Here is a 23,978-nt window from a genome sequence, read left to right as displayed (position 1 = left end):
AGTTTCCCATCTATTTCTCTTTCTTCCGTGTGCAGGGAATGAGCAGTGCTGTCAGAGCCAGGAACGTTCCCCTTGGAGAATCTTTTCGTGTCACGATCCAGAATCACTTTGTCTTCCAGGGTCTCCTGTGTGCTTTCCACAGAGACACTCCTGGCAATCCCTGGTGACATAAAAGTGCATGTTGTGTCAACTGTAAGTAATGAAAGGGTAGACAATTCAGCAGAAAATGTAGGTTATGTTTGAATGGAAGGCAGCATGGGAAAATGGCATGTCAGAAAATGATTACAAACAACCAAAGGACATTCACAACAAACTGTTAAAAACATGATTCATGGTAAGAGAATACAGCAAAGTTAGACATAATATAAACACAAAATAACACAAAAATAAAATCTTTACATGATGTATTTACAGTTGCCTTTCAGCTGATACTATTATTATTATGATGAGTATTGGCACCGCCAGTATTGAAAGCCATCTCATTAGTCTGGCAGTAAACATAAGAAAAAACTGCATGGAAATAGTAAAACATGAATTAAAACAGATGGGGAATTCACTCTTAAAATAATTTCATACAGTAATAGAACATTTAAACATAATTTTCCTTAAATACACTTTTGATAGATGCATACTTAAAACGTATAGAGTTTCACAGCTCAACACAGCGACAAACGAGTCTGTTGATTTTACTGTAGAAGTTGTGTTTTTTGTATTCTGCCCTGCTGAAGAAACAGGCTCAACAACCTGCTGTTCTAAAGACACATCAGCTGGCTTAGCTTCAGGTCTCCTCATAGCCTACAGAGTGGCTCCTCTGTTACCTTTTGCAGGAGGTTCCTGTTTTTTGTTCCACGGTCTCTCTCCGGGGGACATTCCTTCCTCAGTCTGGAGTTCACCCACTGTCTGTTGTCCAGGCTCATCCTTGCTGCTTTGCTGCCCCTGACGTGGTCTCTCTTTTATTGCCGGCAGAACCTTGTAGATTAATAAAGGTCTTCCTCTTGTTGTTCGGGTAAGTTTCCCATCTATTTTTCTTTCTTCCTTGTGCAGAGAATGAGCAGTGCTGTCAGAGCCAGGAACGTTCCCCTTGGAGAATCTTTTAGTGTCACGATCCAGAATCACTTTGTCTTCCAGGGTCTCCTGTGTGCTTTCCACAGAGACACTCCTGGCAATTCCTGGTGACATAAAAATGCATGTTGTGTCAACTGTAAGTAATGAAAGGGTAGACAATTCAGCACAAAATGTAGGTTATGTTTGAATGGAAGGCAGCATGGGAAAATGGCATGTCAGAAAATGATTACAAACAACCAAAGGACATTCACAACAAACTGTTAAACAACATGATTCATAGTAAGAGAATACACCAAAGTTAGACATGATATAAACACAAAATAACAGAAAAATAAAATCTTTACATGATGTATTTACAGTTGCCTTTCAGCTGACACTATTATTATTATTATTATTATTATTATTATTATTATTATTGAGTATTGGCACCGCCAGTATTGAAAGCCATCTCATTAGTCTGGCAGTAAACATAAGAAAAAACTGCATGGCAATAGTAAAACATGAATTAAAATAGATGGGGAATTCATTCTTAAAATAATTGCATACAGTAATAGAACTTTTAAATATGGAAGCCCGTTCCCGCCAGTGAGTAAAAAAAAAACGCGCTATGGTATCTCAGAATTCCGACTTATCAACTCAGAATTCCGACTTAGTATCTGAGAATTGCGACTTAGTAAGTCAGAATTCCAACTTAGTATCTCAGAATTGCGACTTATCAACTCAGAATTCCGACTTAGTATCTCAGAATTGCGACTTAGTAAGTCAGAATTGCGACTTAGTAAGTCAGAATTCCGACTTAGTATCTCAGAATTGCGACTTAGCAACTCAGAATTCCGACTTAGCAACTCAGAGTTCCGACTTAGTATCTCAGAATTGCGACTTAGTAAGTCAGAATTCCGACTTAGTATCTCAGAATTGCGACTTAGCAACTCAGAATTCCGACTTAGTATCTCAGAATTGCGACTTAGCAACTCAGAATTCCGACTTAGTAACTCAGAATTCCGACTTTATAGCTCACATTTGCGACTTCGAAATAGCCATATTTCATTGTCTGTCCTTTTGTTATTGTAACGGATTCGGGTTCTAAGTTACAATAAGTCGCAATTCTGAGATACTAAGTCGGAATTCTGAGCTACTAAGTCGCAATTCTGAGATACTAAGTCGGAATTCTGAGACACCATAGCGCGTTTTTTTTTTCCTCCCTGGCGGAAACGGGCTTCCATATTTAAACATAACTTTCCTTAAATACACTTTTGATAGATGCATAATTAAAACGTATAGAGTTTCACAGCTCAACACAGCGACAAACGAGTCTGCTGATTTTACTGTAGAAGTTGTGGTTTTTGTATTCTGCCCTGCTGAAGAAACAGGTTCAACAACCTGCTGTTCTAAAGACACATCAGCTGGCTTAGCTTCTGGTCTCCTCATAGGCTCCAGAGTGGCTCCTCTGTTACCTTTTGCAGGAGGTTCCTGTTTTTTGTTCCATGGTCTCTCTCCGGGGGACATTCCTTCCTCAGTCTGGAGTTCACCCACTGTCTGTTGTCCAGACTCATCCTTGCTGCTTGGCTGCCCCTGACGTGGTCTCTCTTTTATTGCCGGCAGAATCTTGTAGGTTTCTAAAGGTCTTCCTCTTGTTGGTTGGATAAGTTTCCCATCTATTTCTCTTTCTTCCGTGTGCAGGGAATGAGCAGTGCTGTCAGAGCCAGGAACGTTCCCCTTGGAGAATCTTTTCGTGTCACGATCCAGAATCACTTTGTCTTCCAGGGTCTCCTGTGTGCTTTCCACAGAGACACTCCTGACAAACCCTGGTGACATAAAAGTGCATGTTGTATCAACTGTAAGTAATGAAAGGGTAGACAATTCAGCACAAAATGTAGGTTATGTTTGAATGGAAGGCAGCATGGGAAAATGGCATGTCAGAAAATGATTACAAACAACCAAAGGACATTCACAACAAACTTTTAAACAACATGATTCATAGTAAGAGAATACAGCAAAGTTAGACATAATATAAACACAAAATAACACAAAAATAAAATCTTTACATGATGTATTTACAGTTGCCTTTCAGCTGATACTATTATTATTATTATGAGTATTGGCACCGCTAGTATTGAAAGCCATCTCATTAGTCAGGCAGTAAACATAAAAAAAACTGCATGGAAATAGTAAAACATGAATTAAAATAGATGGGGAATTCACTCTTAAAATAATTGCATCCAGTAATAGAACATTTAAACATCATTTTCCTTAAATACACTTTTGATAGATGCATACTTAAAACGTATAGAGTTTCACAGCTCAACACAGCGACAAATGAGTCTGCTGATTTCACTATAGAAGTTGTGGTTTTTGTATTCTGCCCTGCTGAAGAAACAGGTTCAACAACCTGCTGTTCTAAAGACACATCAGCATTTAGCTTCTGGTCTCCTCATAGGCTCCAGAGTAGCTCCTCTGTTACCTTTTGCAGGAGGTTCCTGTTTTTTGTTCCACGGTCTCTCTCCAGGGGACATTCCTTCCTCAGTCTGGAGTTCACCCACTGTCTGTTGTCCAGGCTCATTCTTGCTGCTTGGCTGCCCCTGACGTGGTCTCTCTTTAATTGGCGGCAGAACCCCGTAGGTTAATAAAGGTCTTCCTCTTGTTGGTTGGGTAAGTTTCCCATCTATTTCTCTTTCGTCCGTGTGCAGGGAATGAGCACTGCTGTCAGAGCCAGGAACGTTCCCCTTGGAGAATCTTTTAGTGTCACGATCCAGAATCACTTTGTCTTCCAGGGTCTCCTGTGTGCTTTCCACAGAGACACTCCTGGCAATCCCTGGTGACATAAAAATGCATGTTGTGTCAACTGTAAGTAATGAAAGGGTAGACAATTCAGCAGAAAATGTAGGTTATGTTTGAATGGAAGGCAGCATGGGAAAATGGCATGTCAGAAAATGATTACAAACAACTAAAGGACATTCACAACAAACTTTTAAACAACATGATTCATGGTAAGAGAATACAGCAAAGTTAGACATAATATAAACAATACAAATACACTTTTGATAGATGCATACTTAAATGCTGCATTTACATAAGTTGAGTTGACTGAGTGGTCCTCAATTGCAAATAGTTTTTTTTTTTTAAAGACAACAACAAGGTGGAGAAAAACTTGATTTCTTACCTTCACTGTCACTTTTGTTGGGCTCTAATGGCAAATCATAGCTGGCAAACAAAACTTTCATGACGAATTGTACCAGAACTCTGGTGAGCAGGTCCAATGCATCATTATGTATCTGTGAACTGTGATTCCTCTTCTCTAGGCCATGTCCTGAATTCGTCACAGACTCTTTGCCTGGCATTTTTTGTTCAACAGTATAGAATTTCTTATTAAACACATGTGGAGCATCAAAAACATCATGTTCCTCTGATTCTCTCGATTGAGAACCTGGGAAAGTCAGACACAGTTCCAAAAGCTTTCTCACCGATCTTTCAGCGTACAGAATCAGAAACTGAATGGAAAACACAGACGTTTTCAAATTCTTGTCTGCTGTTTCAGAGTTGGGATTGTTATCTGACTTTTTTGTGATGCTTGACTCCGAAATCACTTTTGAAACAGTATCGATCAGTTCCTCTGAGAACAGACTGGGTATGCTACTGGTGAGAATCCCTACCAGTGTCTTCCCAGCAGCGTTCATTGTGGGAGCCACTGCAATGGAGCTGTTTGAACAGCCCCGTTCTTCTGGCCCTCCTGTCTGAAGTAGCGAGACATTTGCTGTGGCTCCCGGGACCTGAAGTCCATGGGACACCTTGTGAATCCTCCCAACTGACTCATGAGCTCGGCTCTTAGAGGTGGGAGTTACATCACACTCACTTGTGTCTTTGTTAGTGGCACGATTACATTGATCTTCTGCACATGCCAATAATTCTAATCTAGTCACAATTCTATCGACAATTTTCATGGCAATAAAATCAATGTCGGACAATGAAATTGCTGCCTGGATAGTTCCAGCAGGAGTCGCACAGGTTGGTGAGGTGAGGGAGTGGTCTCCTTCCTCAACACTGGCAGCTCTTGCTCTCTCTGGTTCCCTCAATGTTCCATTGGAGGGTGATTCCTTGATCAGATCAGGTGAAGTAGAGAGTTCCTTCCAAACCAGGGCTTGGCTCAGCTGTCTGATCTCAGATGCCACTGTGTCTCCCTGTTTCGCTACAAGACTCATTCGACTTGGAAGCTTGGGGAAGATACTAGATGGCGTTTGTCCAGGAATATTGCGGCTACAGTACTCGACCTGACCCATGTGAGAAGGGAATACTGTTGCAGGTGCATTGACAGTTTGAACATGCTGACGAGAGCATATTTTCTTACGGACAACTGCTTCTTCATCTGCCTTTCTGTCTTTCTCAGACTCTTTGGCATTGAGAGACAGGTTCAGCTCTGATACTTTAATAGTCTCAATTCGTATTATAATAGTATCTACCTGTAAACTTGCCAGCAAGGATTCCTCTGAGAGCGTAGCTCTCATTGTTTCCACCCTATTCATCTCACTCTTGATGGTCTGCATTAGCTGGCAGACAATGTCCTGGGCACAGGTTTTCACCATTAACTGAATATCCTGACTTTTCAGGATAGGTCTCAACGAACTGATATCTCTTAACACACCCAAATGCTCTGAGGCATTGGGACATATAGGAAGAATGGATTTTTGCATCAAGTGGCTCTCCTTGAAAGAATAAGGTTCACCGGAGTTAGTCTGTGGTAGAACTCGTTTTAAAGTAGGAAAAAGTTTCAGGGGGCCATCTAATTTATCTTGTTTGTCAGGTGAACGTTTTGCTGCACTGAATGCAATCAGAGTGTCCTGACTAAAAAAATGTTTTAGTTTAGTCATCACAGTTTTAAAGACATCTTCATTTACTGAATGAACCTGCCTAGATGAAACTGCTGTTTCAAATTCTGGTGGGAAATCTGAGTTGCAGGCTTCCTTTGTATCCTTGTGCTTTTCAGTGGCGGCAGCACGCTGAAGTTTTTCAAGAATAGCATCAACAAGACCAGAAGCTGCTGCATTGACTTCCAGATAAAAACTGGAAGAGCCTAAGGACACTGTCCTCTGGGAATGTTTTGGCATATCCAGTGCTGTAAGTAAAGCTGCTTCACCAGTAATGCTGACTGGAGTCTCCAAAAAATCAGAGGGATTAAAAGACTTGAGCTTTGCTGCAGCTCTCATCATAACTTGACTGACTAACAGCGTTGCTCTCCCCCGAGATTCTGATTTGTGTCTATCAGCTAAACACTTAGCAACAGGTCTAACTTCCCTTTTAACTAGCTTCTTAGGAGTATTATTGATCTCAGATTCCGAGATTCCCATTACATTTTCCTTGAGTACTCTTTTGGTTCCCACTGGTGACTCAAAAGATCGAGGATTTATATCACAAGTCAGAAAACATTTAGCTTCTGTTTCTTGCTTGGGAAAGACTTCCTCTACAGTCTCAATGTGCTTGAGTGGCACAAGCTGAAAGGAGCTGCTCCTGGTCACAGAACTTCCAATGGATGTAACCATTTCTCTGTTTTGCGGAACATCAGGAGTTAACTCACTAACCCTTTGCCTGTCTTTAACTGTCTTGATCTCTTCTAAGACAGCATTGATGATTTCCGATGCCACGATTCCTAACTCAGACTCCATTTCCTCCTGAGTCACTGCTTCAACGGTGTCAGTGAAACAAGGCTCAAGTTTCTCAGAAACAAGCTGTAAGATCCTCCTGGCAACCTGGGAGTCTGTTGATTCCACCTCCTGGGTCTCCAGATGGTCTGGCACACCATTTGCTGGCCTCTTGGTGGAATTTTGTTGTATGCTTGTTGATAAGGCAGAATTGACACACTCAAGGACATCATCTAGAATTTTAGATGCTAGATTACTGGACCTAGAGGAAGGTATAAGGCTTCTGACATGAGAATGCCATGGTTCTTCCTGGGGGGCAGGATGTTGTATTTCAATGAGTGCTCTACCTATAACATCTTGTACTATACAGTCTGCATTTTTGATTATGGTAGAATTAGGGATTCCAAACAGTTTCTTTAGAGGTTCAGAGCTATCTGCCTCAATCTTTTCCCTTCCTTCAGTATCCACCAGTTTGGGTGAGGGTGTGCCAGTTTTTATGTGGCTGGGTGCATCATTGCCTCTCTCTTCCTCTGCGTAATTCTCCAGGGAAGTCAAGGATGAGCATGGTGAAGCAAAGGGAGTGGAGGTCCTGCTTCTCCCACATATGAAGCTACTGCTCTTCCTCTGGACCTGCACTGAGCAATGGGAGCCAGTTCTGGTCAGGGAGTGAGAGCTGAGCGTAGCCTGCAGGGTCTCCTCGTTGGTGCTGATATGCACCTGGGACTGGAAGGAGCTCTGAGACAGACTTCTGCTTCTCTCTTCATACAGAGAGATGGCTGGGAGTAGCACCCTGGAAATAGACACCACCACCCATGCCACTATACTCTCCGACAGGTCATTAAGCTCAACCATTGTTATCTGGTTTGAAACAAGAAAAGAAAGGGAAATTAGCATTCTTTTATTCACTGCCCTTTAATTAACAGGCTTGATGTGATATGCCCCAGTAGGATGTCAGGCATAAGTATCACTACAGCTATAATATGGTAATATTCAGGTTGATCACAGTCTAGTGAGTTCATGCAGTTATTAAAAATACTGTACAGGTAAATAGAAATGCTAGTGGAGGCCTCCATTTTTACTCCACCTATGAGCTGGAGAGCTCTGCGTTAATGTCCCAGAGTCCCCTGCATGGACAGATAATCATCTGTCATCATCCTCTGTCACTCAAAGGACTGAACCTTTGTCAATACTCAATCATGGCCAATGATCAAATCATTCTCATGTGTGGTAGTCTCTTTCTATATATGAACATGTGTATCCTGAATTATCCTATTGTTAGAAATTGTTTGTATCCTGACTTATCAAAATCAAATCAAAAACAGCAATTACATAGCCTCCCATAAAAACATCCACCAGCTTCTGTAGTTAACATTTCTAAACTATTCTCACTCCTTCTCATTAGCAAAACTCTCCAGTTTAATGGTTAGTGCACTCCTTTATTCGGGTGGACCACACTTCCCAGGGATGGGGAGGTAACACAGGAGAATCGTGTATACATAAACAAGAAAAAAACAACCCTGCTACAGCCAGCTGAAGCTTTAACTGCCACTGCAGTGTAACTGCAGACCTTTAAAGATAGTTATTTAACATCTACATCTGAACCACTCTGCCACACCATCTTTATTCCCTTTTCTGAATCCCAGACATGAGCAATACTCCCATTTGAATTCTTCACTGGTTCCAGAAGGTGGCAGCATCCACATTCTAATAACAAACGTGGCCCCAGCTCAACTGGCAACTAATGGAACAATGTGACAATGTGCTAGAAATCAGTTCTATAGTTAAGTCCAGTACAAAATGAAATGAATCCTTGTGCATGAAAAGAACTGTAAAAAGCTTACTGTGCCACATAGGCTGTCTTCAACGATCTTTATTTCCCTAAAAAATAAATTATTCTTATTAATATTAATCCTGTACATACTTGTGTAGAACATTTTGAAAATAATAACTAGTCTTATCCACACACAGCACACACATAGGAAAGACACATATTCACACACTCGGGAATTGTATTAGACACTCTGCTTTCAAAGAAGTATAGTTAATATTACTAGTTTTGTATACATAATCATTCTCAAACACAGCCTAGAGCCCACACTATGCTTTTCCCCTCTGCAGGTGTTCACTAGAGTAAAGACAAGCACAGCTTACCCATCAGACAGCTGCCTAAAGAGATAAGTGCTGGAGGATGAATTGGTTGACATCTCTCCAAAGAAGTTGGATGGAATATTATCTGTACGAAGGCAAAAGAAAAGAATTTCACTCAGATTATATTTAAGAATATATATAAGAAAACTTACAAATGAGAAGAAGCCATATAGCGCATCTAGTCTGATTAGTTGCTGTTAGCTGACTAATCTGAGGATCTCAACCATCCATTTCATGAAAGAAGTCAGTGTACTTCAGCAACAACTTTGCTGGATGGCTTTTTACATACTCCTACAACCCACTGTGTAAAGAACTGCCTTCTAATCTAAGTTTTAAATGTGCTTCTAAGTAGTTTCCTCTTGTGTCGTCTGGTTTGTGTTTAATTGTGTAATCTGCTGTGTGTTCACTGCTGATGCTGACGTCCATAAGATTATGTTTGCTACTGCCTTTGAGAATTTTGAAAGCATAAGTCAGTTCTCTTCCTTGTCTATTCTGTAAGCTACAGTATTTTAAAATTCTGCATTTATACTTTATTATTGTAAGCATTCAAGTACCAAAAACAACTCAGGAGGATTCTCGGCCTTAATTTCATAAATGGACTATAGATCTCAGGGATCCAATTGTCAATCAGCTACCTCACTAGTGTAAATTGCCAAATTTTTAAAAACCAAGACAGATGGGTGTCTACAATTATTGTATGTAAATTCTTGAATCATGCTTCTGTATATATTCAATTATAAAATATTTTTTAAACTAAATACACAAAATAAAATTGCTGGGATATATTTTTTTTAACCTGCTGAAATTGTAGAGATGTCCTCCTTGATCACTGATCTGTTGTCTTTATCATTCTTCTGTGACTTTTCTGTGAAATAGAGGACTCACAATGTTAGAATGACCTGACTTAATCACATTATTTCAGACAGTAAAATGTTCTTCTAACAAACAGTAATGTAAGGCAAAATAAGTAATTCGAGAATCGTTAAGAATACTGCAAAATACAGAATATATTCTGGATAAGTAATAACAATTTAAATGATAGTAAATGATGCCATGATGCCTCTTAATGCAATATCAATATACAGTACAACAGCTACAGTTCAAGCTTTGGAAAATGTTCATTTTAAAAACGGTTTGGTCAGTTTAGTTGATGTGACATTGCCAAGTGACTTGAAAATACAGAAGTTACTCTCACCTCATAATTACCAATGTTGCATTTTGCCGTTGATTTGCAATAAATGCACCACCATATTTAAATCTCATTTAGACTTGTAACATTAAAATAGTTTTCTACAATTTACCTACAGTACTAGTGGATGGAAACAAAACCTTACCCTGTTTTTCTGCATCAAATATTTCATTTAAATATTCTTTTTTAACAGTATCGTGCTTTCCTCTCAAATTGTCCATCCTCTCCTGCAACTTGTCCTTTAGATTGTCCTCTAGGATAATCTAGAAATGACAATCAGGTTTTTTTTTTATGAAGGTGGTGTTTTGTATCTTCCCTTTTAAAACATTCCTGTGGTCAGGCTAGAGTGCGCTGATTAAATAAAACACCAGATGAAGCTCTTTAATGTCTGATTGCTGGCTCACCTGTAAGTCTGCTGGCACTTTGAGATCTCACTGAGAAAAAGAGGCTTTTTATATGGGTAAAATGTTATTGTCTCTGCACACCTATAGTGCATTTTGATTAGTGTCTGCAAGACTGGGTAGAGTTTTCCTAAATCTAAAATGTATTTGATATTACATTAACATTATGATTCTAGTGGGTCTTCTGTGGGAAAGATTCAGAAAGGTTAAATAGGACTTAATACGATCATAAAATATGAATCAAGAATCAAGAACTGAACTCATTATGCTGTAAGGTTTTTGATTTAACCAAAGAACATCTTCAAGGAAACTAAAATAAATTCTGATGGAAAAAGTTTCAGATTCAGAGAACAAATCCCCGTTTCTATGGTCTACAACATCTACCCAAACAATCATGTAGTTCTTCATGCAGCAAGTGCAGAAAATTAGAAGACACAAATGTAGGCACACCATGAGGATTCCCAGTTGAAGAATTATGGTACATTATGGGACAGGGGGCAGTAAAGTTTCAAATTCCCCCCCCCCCCCCAGAATACAACTGAAACCCTGACACATCCCTGACAAGAACCTCAAGCGACCGACCTCCCTTCGACCTGTGCTGTGCTGTACCTCTCTTTGTTTTTTAGATTTGGGGGTCTTCTTGCTCTGGACCGGTTGTGGGGTCTCTGAGAATTCTCCCTTCATGCTTATCAGGTGTGCCCTCTCCGTGCCCTTCCACTGCTTCCAGGTCAGCTGTGGAAAGAGACGCGCAGCAGAAGTCATCTTTCTCTTTCTAGAGTTTGTTCCATAGAGCCCATTTGCTGGATAGTTCTGTTATTTACAGTATGAAGAACCAAGAAGGAGACATTTCCGTAAGATGACAACATTATGCTGGCAGGTTTGTAGGCCAGAAGAGGACAGCCAAAAACTAGAATTTAAGGAAAAGGCTTGGAACACAAGTCAGGGGGTTTCATTCAGCATCAGATTACACATACTGTTGAAATGTTCTTCATGTTAAAGAACTTTTAGTGAAAGGAAACTTTCTGTGGGAAATACAGGCTATCTCCTACCTTAAGCCACCATAAAAGGGTGCGTAGTTTTAAGCATGGCTAGACAGAATTAATGTACTTGGAAAGATCACTCAATTTAAAAAAGAAATGGTTATTTTGTACATGTGATGTGAAATAAAACTATTTTGGTATCTAATAACTATTATATTTATAAGACTATTATTCTGTGATTAGACAGACATGTCTTCTGTGTTACCTGAGCCTGAGAGCAGGTTCCAGGGCTGCAGGCCTGTGTCTGAGCAGACAAAATCTTTCCCATCTCAAGAGCATCAAAGGCTCTCCAGTCCAGGACGTCAATCATCTTAACAACATAAGTTTCTTTTAACTACTCACCTCTATTGGTCTCTTGACCTGCAGGACTTTCAGATTCTGGGTTGGTCTGTTGCCCTTTTGTGGAAGTTCAGGCAGGAACCTTCACACAGCAACAGCAAAGAAAGCACTGAGTATAAGATAACTAATGAAAAAGAACTTCCATTAACTAAAATCAAAGTCGTGAGTGTGTTACGTTTGAGGAAAGAAACAAGGACACATTGTAACACATCTCTGAACTAAAGCTACAGCTGGCATACAAAACGCAGTCATTACATTTAAAAAGGAGACACATCTTGCTTTGAGAACATTAAAAAGGTGACAAATGAGAGGAGTCCATTTGGCCAATCTAGCCTGTAACTAATCAATCCAGTCCTCATCCAGAGGCCAGGGTGCCTGCTTCAACAACATGAAACTAATCCAGGGTAGAACCAACAGTAGCTACACTGTTGATATTCATGATGCTTTCAGCATTGGGACAAGATAATCTACGTTAAACAAAAATGTAGCATAAGAAACGCCTACCACACATTAAACAAATCTCACAGGTTGGCTCTTAACTTATGGAATGAAATAAAAGTATGAATTCCTTAAAATTCCATTAAAAAACTGAATGGTTTTTCAGCAGAAAGGTTAAGCAGCAGTGACCTGCACAAGAGGGATGTTAGCATATTATTACCTGTCTTTCCCAGTCATTTCCTGGGCCAAGAATCCTTTGGAGCCCCTTTCCTGGACCATTTTCCTTAAGTGGTAGATGGCGATATCTCTGGAAATCGGACTCTGGACCAAAAGCCTTGGAAATGATGTCATTTTGGATCTCTGAAACACAACAAATACTTCACTGCACTTTGGTACTTTCTTCATTTACAAATTAAGATACTGATGGCAAAATGGACATTTATGGTTGCAGTAATATGCCTCACATATCATAGAGAGCTAAAAACCTCCCAGCTATGCATGCGACCTTGTTCCAGTCTACAAAAGGAGACAGAACCAGAGCCACAAAAAGACAGACTGTCGAAATTTATACAGAACACTAAACCTCCCTACCGGGAAATCCATCTATAATCAGCAGCTTTAAAAACAATAACATTTCTATTGCTATTAGCAAGGCAGTCGTAAATAAAGAGCAAAAACATAATTTAGCATCATATATAGCAGTATTAAATAGAACTGTGTTTTGTATAAATAATATCACCAACTCTTTAAATTGTCTTAAATGTTTCTGCTGTAAGGTAGGTAAAAACAAAAATGCAGTCAAATGCTGGACATTTTGTTATTTTCTATAAAGACCTGAATTATGAAGATCGCAGCCAAATGCTGAATGAAAATATAGAAAATGTGTTCATATTTGGTCCGGTATAATAACAGAGAGCTCTGGTTTTCATTGTCAAAAACAGGTGAATACCTGTAAAAACAACCTGTTCGCTCAGAGGGCTGTAACTCATGTCTGAACACCAGTTCATCTGCTAAAGGCCTGTGTCTACTGCACTGTATATACAGGGATTCAAGCAATCAGTAAGCTGTGTTGCAACTAAATTTTGTAAAGCCTACTCCAAACGTCAAAAGCACCATAAAAGATGCTTGTTTTATTACTTCACTTATTGGTAAAATACTGTTTATTCGATTTCATATCTTCAACTATACACAAGTTACCTTCCCTGGCTTACTGTGTAAGAGCTCAAGACTAATTAACAACTTTTGATCAACTTTCTGTGTATGTAAGCTAAATAGCCCATGTTTCCATCATTTGACTAACGGATAAACATGTCACCAAGGCTGCAGCAAGCTACTGTAGCAATCTTGATATGCACTTTGCTAGCTACAGTACCTTATAATTACATGAACAACTGTTGATAAAATAAGCTAATTGTATTTTATCTGATTGTAGTTCATATCTCTAAAAAGCAACAAGAGTAATCCTTTCGGTAGGCAAGTGTTTTGGCATGCATCCATTTTTTCTAATAGGTAGGCTAGGGTTTTTCAGACATGTCGTTTTCTATTTATTCACCTCTGATTCACACCCTAGTAAAAGCTGGCTGATAACGTTTTTTAAGCCAGGTACTCTGAGCATTTGTGGTATTGCTTTCTCTCACTGAGCAGACAACAAAGAAAACGTGGTTCTGACACACTCTGAGGTGTGAAGAATAAGTCTCCCTAGGTCTGTCCTAAATCAATCTTCATTCATTGCTCTTTGTCCCTGTGAAACTGCCTCACTTGTTCCCTTCCACAGTCACTCCCAGCAGCCCCTGATTCAGACACACACTCCAGACTGTCTTACGTTCTCTAGATCACTGTTGAGCTCCTCTTTCCACTGAGTGTCCAGCTTGCCCCTGCGGCAGTCAGAGGAGCTCTGGTGGACATCAGGAAGTCTGAGGCGCCTCGACTCTGGCCGGTAGCCACTGGCCAGAGGGGGAATGACAACGGGGGGCAGCGGGTGCAGCTGAAAGGAAGAAGTTTTACCATTTTCAAGCTCTTTTTCACTGCCATGTTACTTAACACAGGTTTTCTCATGGAATTTGCCCTGATGTCTGACACTTGCAGATGACATTGGTGAATTCCATCAGAAGCATAAAAACCGGGTTTGAACAAGAGAAGGGTGTTTTGTTTAAATAAAAAGCAGCAAACTTAATAAAAGATCTCATCCAGCCATTTTCTGAAAGATGCTGGTGTATCAGCATCAATATGACTAAGCAGGCCGCTTGTTCCATACGCTCACAACCTTGTGTTTAAACTGTTTTTGAAAGACAATCCGAATTTTAACTGTTTGGATTACAGGGAGTCCCCGAAATACTGTACGTTAGGAACCAGGAAGTCACAACTTACTTCTAAGCAACATACGGTGTATAGGGGACGTTTTTCCTATAGACAATCTAAATATGGAAGATTAACTACGTAAAATGCCCAAGCGACTTAAAAACTGGGGTTTTGCTATAAAGAGTCGGGATAGGGATCATAAATTAGATTTCAGCGTGTATTTAATTGTACTTCAAGAAGCTAACCAAATATACGTGTACACATAGCATTTTTACACGAATCATTCACTTTTTTCTTGACTTACCAAGCATTTAAAACATCACATCAATTTAAGCGGTATTTTAAACAAACGTTTATTAACCAAACACTCGTTTGTGTGATCGTACCTTGAGAAGTGAGCGGGTTTTGCTTGATAATAAACCTTCAACAACGGTTGAACCCATCGTTACACGGATGTAAAAGAACATCTTAACGAAAGTAAACGAAAATAAGTCGGCCCTTACGAAAATTAAATATATGTCACATATTTTTTTAAATATATTCATACAAATAGGAATACATAATTTTACGACAACAAACTCCACAAGAGCGTGAACAGTTTTAGGGCGCGTGATCAAATAACGTCGCCTGCAGAAAGTTTAACGTTGAGCCTCGCGGCTTACTGTATAACGGTGAGCTGTAGTTTAAAATAACTGGCAAGACGTCTGCGGAAATTGTCTCAACACAATTTTTGAAAAGGTAGGTCTTCTTTAACTTGTCAACAGGCCTTTGAGCAAACTACTCCAGTAATGAATACGAACCCTACTTAAGATGTTCAGAAGACTTTTGATAAAGCTCCTCCTGAGAGGTAACGGACGTACTTGGATTAAATAAAAAGCTAATAAGCAGAGGGTACTGGTAAGAGGGGTGATCTCCCAGATAGAGGTCATGTAATAAAAGTGGTATTACAGATATGTGCATTGGGGGGAACTGGTCTTATTTTTTAGAAGACTTAAATACTGGTAGTCAAATCCAGTAGGTTACTTTTTATACAAATAGTTGTGGGATACTGTAAGAAGCCATCCAGCCAGGTTGTTGAATCTGATACCGTCTTCTTCCAAGAAACAGCTGGGTGAGGTGCTTGGAGGAATTAGCGAACTATTTTTTGTTGGTAGCATTTGTTAAGTTTTTTTTTTGTCTTGGCTGCGGTAAAGGATCAATTTAATAAGGATGATGTAAATCTGTCTATACCGTTTTAAGGCATGGCTTTCCAAAAGCAAATAATGACCGTTATTTAGGTCTCATGAAAGAGAACAGTATAGCAGTGAACGGTGGTACATGACAGAGAATGTCATTCAGTACTTGAAGACGGAAATGAAGTTTAAAGGTATGCATTAAACACTTTAGCAGTTAAGATTACAGAAGAACATACAAACTCCACACAGATAGCTCCCCGGGTCTGGAAATGAGCCCATAGCTGCAGGGCCGTAGGGCAGCAATGCCAAACACTGTGCCATCTTGATGCCCACTTAAGATTATAATTAAACTTAAGTTTCTGTAGTTAATTGATGGCCATAAAATCCAATACAATACAAGAAACATAAGAGCAATGTCAGACAAACACAGCTCTAAACATGAGAACACAGCACTAGACATGTTGCCTGCCTGAAACTGATATAGACAAATGAGTTTAGTTGCAGTCTCCTGGGTATATTCTAACAAAATAAAAATCGCTTTTTTAAAAAGATGTTAAAAGCATTTTAACGGTGCCATCAGTGGTTAACGAGAACTTAAATCAATATAAAATCGACATAAAAAGGATGTGGATTACAGAATATGTATTTTCTAATTTACAATTACTTCTTGAAAATGTTGCCTGTTTTGTTCTGCACAGAACAGCTAACAGAAAGCTAGGGCTCATCATACTAATAACGTCATTTCAGATGTCATTTCAGACTTCTAAGATTTAGAAGTCAACAAAATAGGTGAGATTATTTTTAGAAGCTTTAATTTGTGTATTACACCAACCTCCAATATGAATACATTGCCGGCCATTTTAATACTTAACTTTTAACTGTACACGTAGCTGTTATATTCCTAAGATTCTTAGTTTAATAGAGCAACATTATTATTTAGTATTGATGATGACGGCGATGGCAATTCTATTAATGAACTTACAGCTCCATAATAATCCTCTTTTTTCTTTTTCTTCTTTGAAGATGTAGTTCGTGGATCCATAGTAATAAGAATTACAGTCGTATATTACTTGGTGTTGTGTTTGCCTTCGTCTTCAAATGATTTTCACGGTAAATACCGCCGCTACCCATCAGCGGCGTGTTTATTACGTCACCGCTATGCAGTGCTGACGAATTTGTTTAACGTGTCCAGCGCGCTGCATCATTAAAATCCGTGTGGTCCCGTAAGGTGATGTAATGAGCCCAAGTACAAATCTGCCCTGGGATTCCCCCAGGGTCCCAACTCTTCCAGCTGTTCACTTAACACCCCACTGAAGATCACAGCTGTCAATGTTCCTTGACAACATCGACACATCGTTATTGATACGCGCTATTAACAGCCATGGCCCTGGTTAAAGACATAAGACGCTAGGAATATCCACAGGCCGGGCAAGAAATATTTTAAATATTTCAGTATTGCTTTACTAATTTTTCCATCAACTAGTCTTATATTGCAGCAAAGCGGGTATAATACCGCACAGGTGCACTCTTTGCAATCTCCATATGATCTAGCTAGCTGTGATGCTTGATTCCATTGGTAAACACCTGAGCATAAGTTACTTTTGAGTTCAAGAAGCGATGAGCACGGAATACGGTGCATCTGTACTGAAAAATTGAAATAAACCTGGCCAAAAACTAATAGGCTGATCAAAAACGAATTAAAATAAGCTCATTTCGAAAGCAGTCAAAAAGGAAAAAGGCATCGGTCTACTGTACACTTCAGAAGTCTTTCGGGAGACAGTAGCTGCGCTGGTTTGCACTGTATTCAGTATTGCTTTACTAATTTTTCCATCAACTAGTTTTATATTGCAATAAAGCGGGTAGTTAATACTGCACAGATGCACTCACTGCAACGTCAATATGAGCTACAGTAGCTAGCTGTGATGCTCGATTCCATTGGTAAAACACTCGCCCGTAAGTTACTTTTGAGTGTAAGCATAAACGGGCACGTTAAAAAAAGGAAAATACACCTGGCCAAAAACGATATGCCAATCAAAAATGAACTAAAACAGCTCATTTCGAAAGCAGTCATAAAGTAAAAAGGCACCGGTCTGCTGTACACTTCAAAAGTCTTTCGGGAAGACAGCAGTTGCGCTGGTTTGCACTGTATTTCCAGTGTCCTTGCTGGGGGCGATGTCGGTCTGGTGTTGTATCAGCTCGCCTTCAACAGTTTTCAATTGTAAAGTAGCTTCGGTGACGCTTCGTTTTTCCCTCGTTTGCACAGGAAACGGTTTATTCTAGCTGAAACTAAATCTCTCACTTCTCAAGGCGTCTTTACTTGCTCGTGATAAATGTTTCTGCATATTTATTTTACGCGTCTTTACAGTAAATGTTCTGGATGCTTAGCTGGTATTTGTAAATGCTATGGGCCAGGTATTGGGACGTTTTAGATCAATACTTTCCGACCTCTGCTTGTAGTTTTTTTGTAGAAAGTTTCTAATACTTAACAAAGGTATAATGTTAAAACAGATTATTGGTTAGGTGTTGTCGCGGGTGGCATGGGGTTCAGTCCCAGAGCTGGGCTGTTCTCTGTGTGGAGCCTGTATGTTCGCCCCTTGTTTGTGTGAGTTTCCTCTCCTCCCGTAGTCCAAACACATACCGGCAGGTTAACAGGATTCTGCGATAATTTGCACTGAAAATCGTTGCGAGTCAATTGCAACGAACCGGAAGCAGCGTATTAACCGGAGTTTAACCCGTAGCTTCGTGTTAAACTAGCGCGCTACCTTCAGACCAATTGTCCGCTTGAATTAGTCCGCAGCACCGTACTAAACCTGTTCTCAATTGCAACGAACCCAAAGTAACAGCTGCTGCCCTCTAGATATGACTGAAGTCCGGCACTAGTTTAAACCATCTTTCATATGGTTTAAGCAACTTACTACCGTACGAAGCTGAACACTAGATCACATCAGAACTTTCTCGAATACAGTGTAAATAACATCGTCACTGATGAACTTACGCATCCGTAGCCTGAAAATTACTGTTATATTTAGGTAAAATTGCTTTTCAAACACACCGCAATTATTCATGATGAAGTTTATCAATACACGTGTTTGTTATTGAAAGTGTAATTTATTTACAATTAACTTGAATGTCTATATTTATTAGTAGCTGTATTACTACAGCTAATGCATGTAATGCCTTTAGTGTATGCAATAGTGAATTTTCAGATATCCTGGGGAGCGAAGAAAACTGAAATGAAAGAAATACATTTTAATGTATTTGAAATGAAAGAAATACATAGCCAGCAGCCATATCACCCTGCAACTCACAACTGGCAACCCACTGAAGCTAAGCAGGTGTGAGCCTGGTCAGTACCTGGATGGGAGACCTCCTGGGAAAAACTAAGGTTGCTGCTGGAAGAGGTGTTAGTGGGGCCAGCAGGGGGCGCTCACCCTGTGGTCCATGTGGGTCCTAATGCCCCAGTATAGTGATGGGGACACTATACTGTAAACAGGCGCCTTCCTTCGGATGAGATGTAAAACCGAGGTCCTGACTCTCTGTGGTCATTAAAAATCCCAGGGTGCTTCTCGAAAAGAGTAGGGGTGTAACCCCGGTGTCCTGGCCAAATTTCCAATTGGCCCTTACCAATCATGGCCTCCTAATAATCCCCTTCTATGAATTGGCTACATTACTCTGCTCTCCTCCCCACTGATAGCTGATGTGTGGTGAGCGTTCTGGCGCACTATGGCTGCCGCCGCATCATCCAGGTGGATACTGCACATTGGTGGTGGTGGAGGGGAGTCCCCATTACCTGTAAAGCGCTTTGAGGGGAGTGTCCAGAAAAGCAATAATTATTATTATTATTATTTTTAAGCGGAGACGTGGTATCTCAGACGGCAATGGCGTCGGGCGTCTGGCTTCTGACTTTTGACCGGAAAGTTCTGGGTTCAATCCCAGGTAGGGGCAAGTAATGTAGTTCCTTCCATTGGGCTCCCAGGACCATTCAGACCGCTTTCCACATGAGTACCGGGGTAATAGGCCGGTCGGAGCGTGACAACATCACGTCCAGTGCCGGGTGGTCGAGAAACATGGTGCCCCCCCCTTCCCCCTGGGCCTTTATTGCCTGGAAAAAGGACCTACCAACTATTTTCAAACGGGGAGAAAGACTTCAATGTATTCTCTCACATCTGGGTGTTAATTAAATTGTTATATATTTTTTATTGTGATGGAAGTCTGCCTTTGTGTTTCTTAGGAAAAAGAAGGGAGATTGGGGCTTTGGGGGGTACGGAGAATAAGTTGTGCAGGCAAATGGAAGGGTACGTTAAAGAAAAAAAAAACTTATCGTCATCTTTTTAAAGGTGATTATTTAAGACAGTTCTTCGGAACAGTGTCCCTTCTCTTATCTGTGGCTGTGGTCCAATGAAAACAGAACAGTGGTGAAACAGCCGTAACGTGCGGGAAAGTCTTGGAGACGAACAGGAAACTCTCCTCAGTGTGTCGCAAGGTTGTTGTATTAGGAGCCACACGCACAGGGACGGCGTGGCTCGTAATGGACTGGTACATGAACAGTACGCAGACCCACTGAGAGGCGAGCAACACGCTGTTTTAAAATTCAGAAAGCTCAAAAGGTCAGAGGAACAGGAATGAACTGAAATGACCTGAAAGATCTGTGGCAGTCGTCTCCAACTGGTTTGCGTTTTTAGCGCTGCAATTTATTTTTTTTGTTAGTAGACGCAATCTACTCTAATGCATTAATTCTGTTTAAGAAATAAAATTGTCAACGCTATTGGACATTAGCTGGTGCTTTTCGTAACGATTTACTAACTCCGCTGTAAGGAATCTGCAGTACATGCTTTTCTCCAGTCATCGTTCCACATACTGTACATGTATAGTAACTTACTTATCTAACTACCTCAAAAGTAGAAGATCCACAAAAATAAAATAAAAAACCTCTTAATTGTACAACACTTACATGTATATTCTTGCAGACACAAACGTTACTTCTACATAAAACCAAAATAGCGATGTGTTCAATTATTCCTCTGGAGGATCTCCATATGAATCTGGATCCTTTATCAATGGAAATAAAAGCACTTATAATACATGTTCAAACTCAAACCCGCGGCTGCTGTTCTCGTTTGACTCGTGACTAATTGCAATTGAGCATCGTATTAGTAGTTAGGTACGCTTATCTGGTATAATTGAACATAATTCTTAAATTAAAAATAACATTAAATTTAGGGAACGTATATACTTACATTAGCCAGAAAAAAATAATTAATGTGTAATTATATGTGTTCTGCTCGTTGTTTTTCGTTGCAAATTGAGCTCAAAGCTGGACATGATATCCACATCAGCACCTTATTAACTAGTCCCCAATTGAATACGCAGCTATGCGCTACATCCAAAATATCGTTGCAATTAACCCAGGGCGTCTGTGTTCGTCCCGTGTACCCCGCCTTGCACCCGCTGCTAGCCGGGACAGACTCCAGCTCCCCCGCGACCCTGAACTGGAAGAAGCGGTTAGAAAATTGACGAATGTTTTGATGCCCCTGGGAGTAATCACGTGTGGTAGTAATCGATATTTTCATAGGCAGGTCCCAGGACACCAGGCAAGTTACAAAGCAAGCGCTCTTCATAGTACTGTAAATGTAGGGTTCGTGCGATGGTGGTTAAACTGCCTTTAAGGATGGGAACTGGATGGAGACGGATATTCTTTTTCCATTTTATTGCTGAAGAATCACATTGACTCCTGTTGTAAATTATAGCCGAGTGTCCTTTCTGATCTCTCCCTTCTTCCTCGTAACGTTATCCCGTAACCAATCAGAAAACTCAGAACATTTTGTTAACATTCTGAAATAGACAATTCTACATAACTCAAAATATTTTAAACTGCTTAACTGAATAAAACAACAATAACAGGGCCTAAGCCTCAAGTATGAAAATATACAATAACGAGAACCAACATCTACCGATTTACCTATTCCTATGATAACTTAGTTAAACCGAGCAACATTATTATTTAATCATGATGATGACGGCGATGACAATTCTATGAATGAATTTACAGCTCCACGATCCTCCTCTTTCTTCTTTTTCTTCTTTTTAGATTGAGTTCGTGACTCCATTTTGATAAAAAGCTACAATCCCTTTCTATTTTGTGTTGTGTTTGCCTTCGTCTTCAAATTATTTTCGCGGCCCAGTAATGGGGCTACTGTTGCATTACAACAGAGCCGAGAAGTCGAATTTCTTTTGACTTGTCCAGCGCGCTATAATAAAGTGAAGCTGGCCTATTCAGATCTGTGTGACACTGTAAGACCATGTCATCAGTCCAGGTGTCATGTATGAACCTGCTCTGTAGAGTCTCTCAGGGTCCCAACTCTTCCAACGCACGACCCCTGTTAAGATCACAGCTGTCGGTGTTCCTTGACAGCATTGACAACCCTTAGTTTTTTATAATTCGCTATAACACGCACTAGTTACAGCTACGGCCCTGGTTAAAGACATAATGTTTAAACACATAAATTGCTAGGATTATACACAGGCCTGAAAATAATCTTAAATATTTCAGAATTGCTTTACTAATTTTTCCATCAACTAGTCTTATATTGCAGCAAAGTGGGTAGTTATTACTGTGTGCAGTCTTTGCAATGTCAATATAATCTACTGTAGCTAACTGTGATGCTTGATTCCATTGGCAAACACTTGAGCATAAGTTACTTTTGAGTGAAAGGAGTGATCAGCACAATATACAGTACATCTTTACTGAACAATTCAAATACACCTGGCCAAAAACTAATAGGCCAATCAGAAATGAACTAAAACAGCTCATTTCGAAAGCAGTCATAAAGGGAAAAGGCACCGGTGGGTCTACTGTACACTTCAAAAGTCTTTCGGGAAGACAGTAGTTGGGCTGGTTTAAACTGTATTTCCAGTGTCCTTGCTGGGGGCGATGTATCAGCTCGCCTTCAACAGTTTTGAATTGTAAAGCGTCTTTGGTGACACAGCGCTTTTCCCTTGTTTGAACAGGAAAAAGTTTATTCTAGTTGAAACTAAACCTCTCACTTCTCAAAGCTTCCTAATTTGAAACTTCTACCTAGACGTCTTCTGACAAATCGCTGTCTATTAATGGCGGCCAGATAAGCGTTATAGTTATATTAGTGAATTAATCAAATTTGAGTGTTTGTGTAGCAGTAACACTACAGCTTTACATAATAAAAAGGGTAAAGTTTATTCTGACTACACCACCTACTCTTCTAGAGGACTGTGACCTCTCATTTCCATAGTCTGGGTTACAAGGGTCTTTAACTGGGCGAGCAACCATGGTGTCAATGCCAGAGAGGGGATACGCCATTCAAAAACACATGATTTTGTTTTCCAGCAGTAAGAAAGATAGATACTGTAAGACTTTATTAATCCCGTAGGGAAATTGAATTGTTACAGCAGTCCAGCCCAAGACAAGCAAAAACAGCCATCAGAATAGTTATAAAAACAAAAGACAACAAAATAAATCTAAAAAAATAAATACATAGGTGTGTGCAAAATGTGATGATCATAGTCACTGTAGAAATAATAAAATAATAAAAGTTCTTACAGAGAAATCTGTATAGAAGTAAGAAACTTACTAGCACACCAACCTGTAGAGATACTATAGAGATTTCTAACAATTCCCCGGTTCTAATATAAATTACCATATAGATAAAGAATGAACACAGGGATGAACTAAGATACAGCCAATCGAGATTATAGTAAATCAAAAAGCTGAAATATTTACATTAAACAAGAAGTACTTTGCAGAATAAAAAGTGGGCATGAAATATTCATTAACCTTACCGACAAACTTACTCCAATAAAGCACAAAGCAGTCAACATGAGGACCGTTCTCCTGGACTCCAGCAATGCTCGACTGAAGTTTGTTAAGCAAATGTTTGTTAAGCTTGTCCCCTGGAAAGAAAACCAAAAGGTACTGTACAAGAAAATCTCTCATTTGCCCTGTGGCCACCACTATATGTCTAAAGGCGCTCTCTCCATAACATACTTAGCAAGTGATAGAAATCTCCACAGATTGAATCACATACTGTTTGTGCCTAGATGTTCATCAATTACCGTACACTCAATCTGTGACACTTGGGGTGTGGTTCTGACCTGGAACAGAGGGATAGGAAGAAAGTAAAAGAGAAAGGAAAGAAAAGATGGCACATCGCAACACCTGCCAATTATCATACGAAGCAGTCCTGCAAGTCACCATGCAGTTTGAATACAAGTTTCTGCATTGC

The 23,978-nt window shown here is 39.9% G+C and overlaps 2 protein-coding genes across 2 annotated transcripts in view; both read right to left on the bottom strand.

The window, feature by feature from the left end:
• The window catches only part of LOC148652412 (uncharacterized), a 76,756-nt gene that overhangs the window by 5,030 nt on the left and 47,748 nt on the right, over positions 1–23,978 (bottom strand). The window lies entirely within an intron of this gene.
• LOC148652415 (uncharacterized) lies at positions 8,795–15,190 on the bottom strand. The gene is made up of 8 exons (XM_088599095.1): positions 14,935–15,190; positions 14,073–14,234; positions 12,471–12,610; positions 11,816–11,894; positions 11,043–11,165; positions 10,178–10,295; positions 9,640–9,708; positions 8,795–8,928 (listed from the first exon to the last, which is right to left on the bottom strand). The coding sequence occupies exons 1-8, from the start codon at positions 15,091–15,093 to the stop codon at positions 8,843–8,845; spliced, it is 936 nt and encodes a 311-aa protein (XP_088455221.1). The 5' UTR covers positions 15,094–15,190; the 3' UTR covers positions 8,795–8,842.

Source organism: Lepisosteus platostomus, chromosome 11 (genome assembly GCF_059453375.1).
Source record: "Lepisosteus platostomus isolate fLepPlt1 chromosome 11, fLepPlt1.hap1, whole genome shotgun sequence".
Lineage (NCBI taxonomy): Eukaryota > Metazoa > Chordata > Actinopteri > Semionotiformes > Lepisosteidae > Lepisosteus > Lepisosteus platostomus.
Note: the sequence above shows the minus strand (reverse complement) of the source record. Positions and strands in the feature narration are given on the sequence as shown.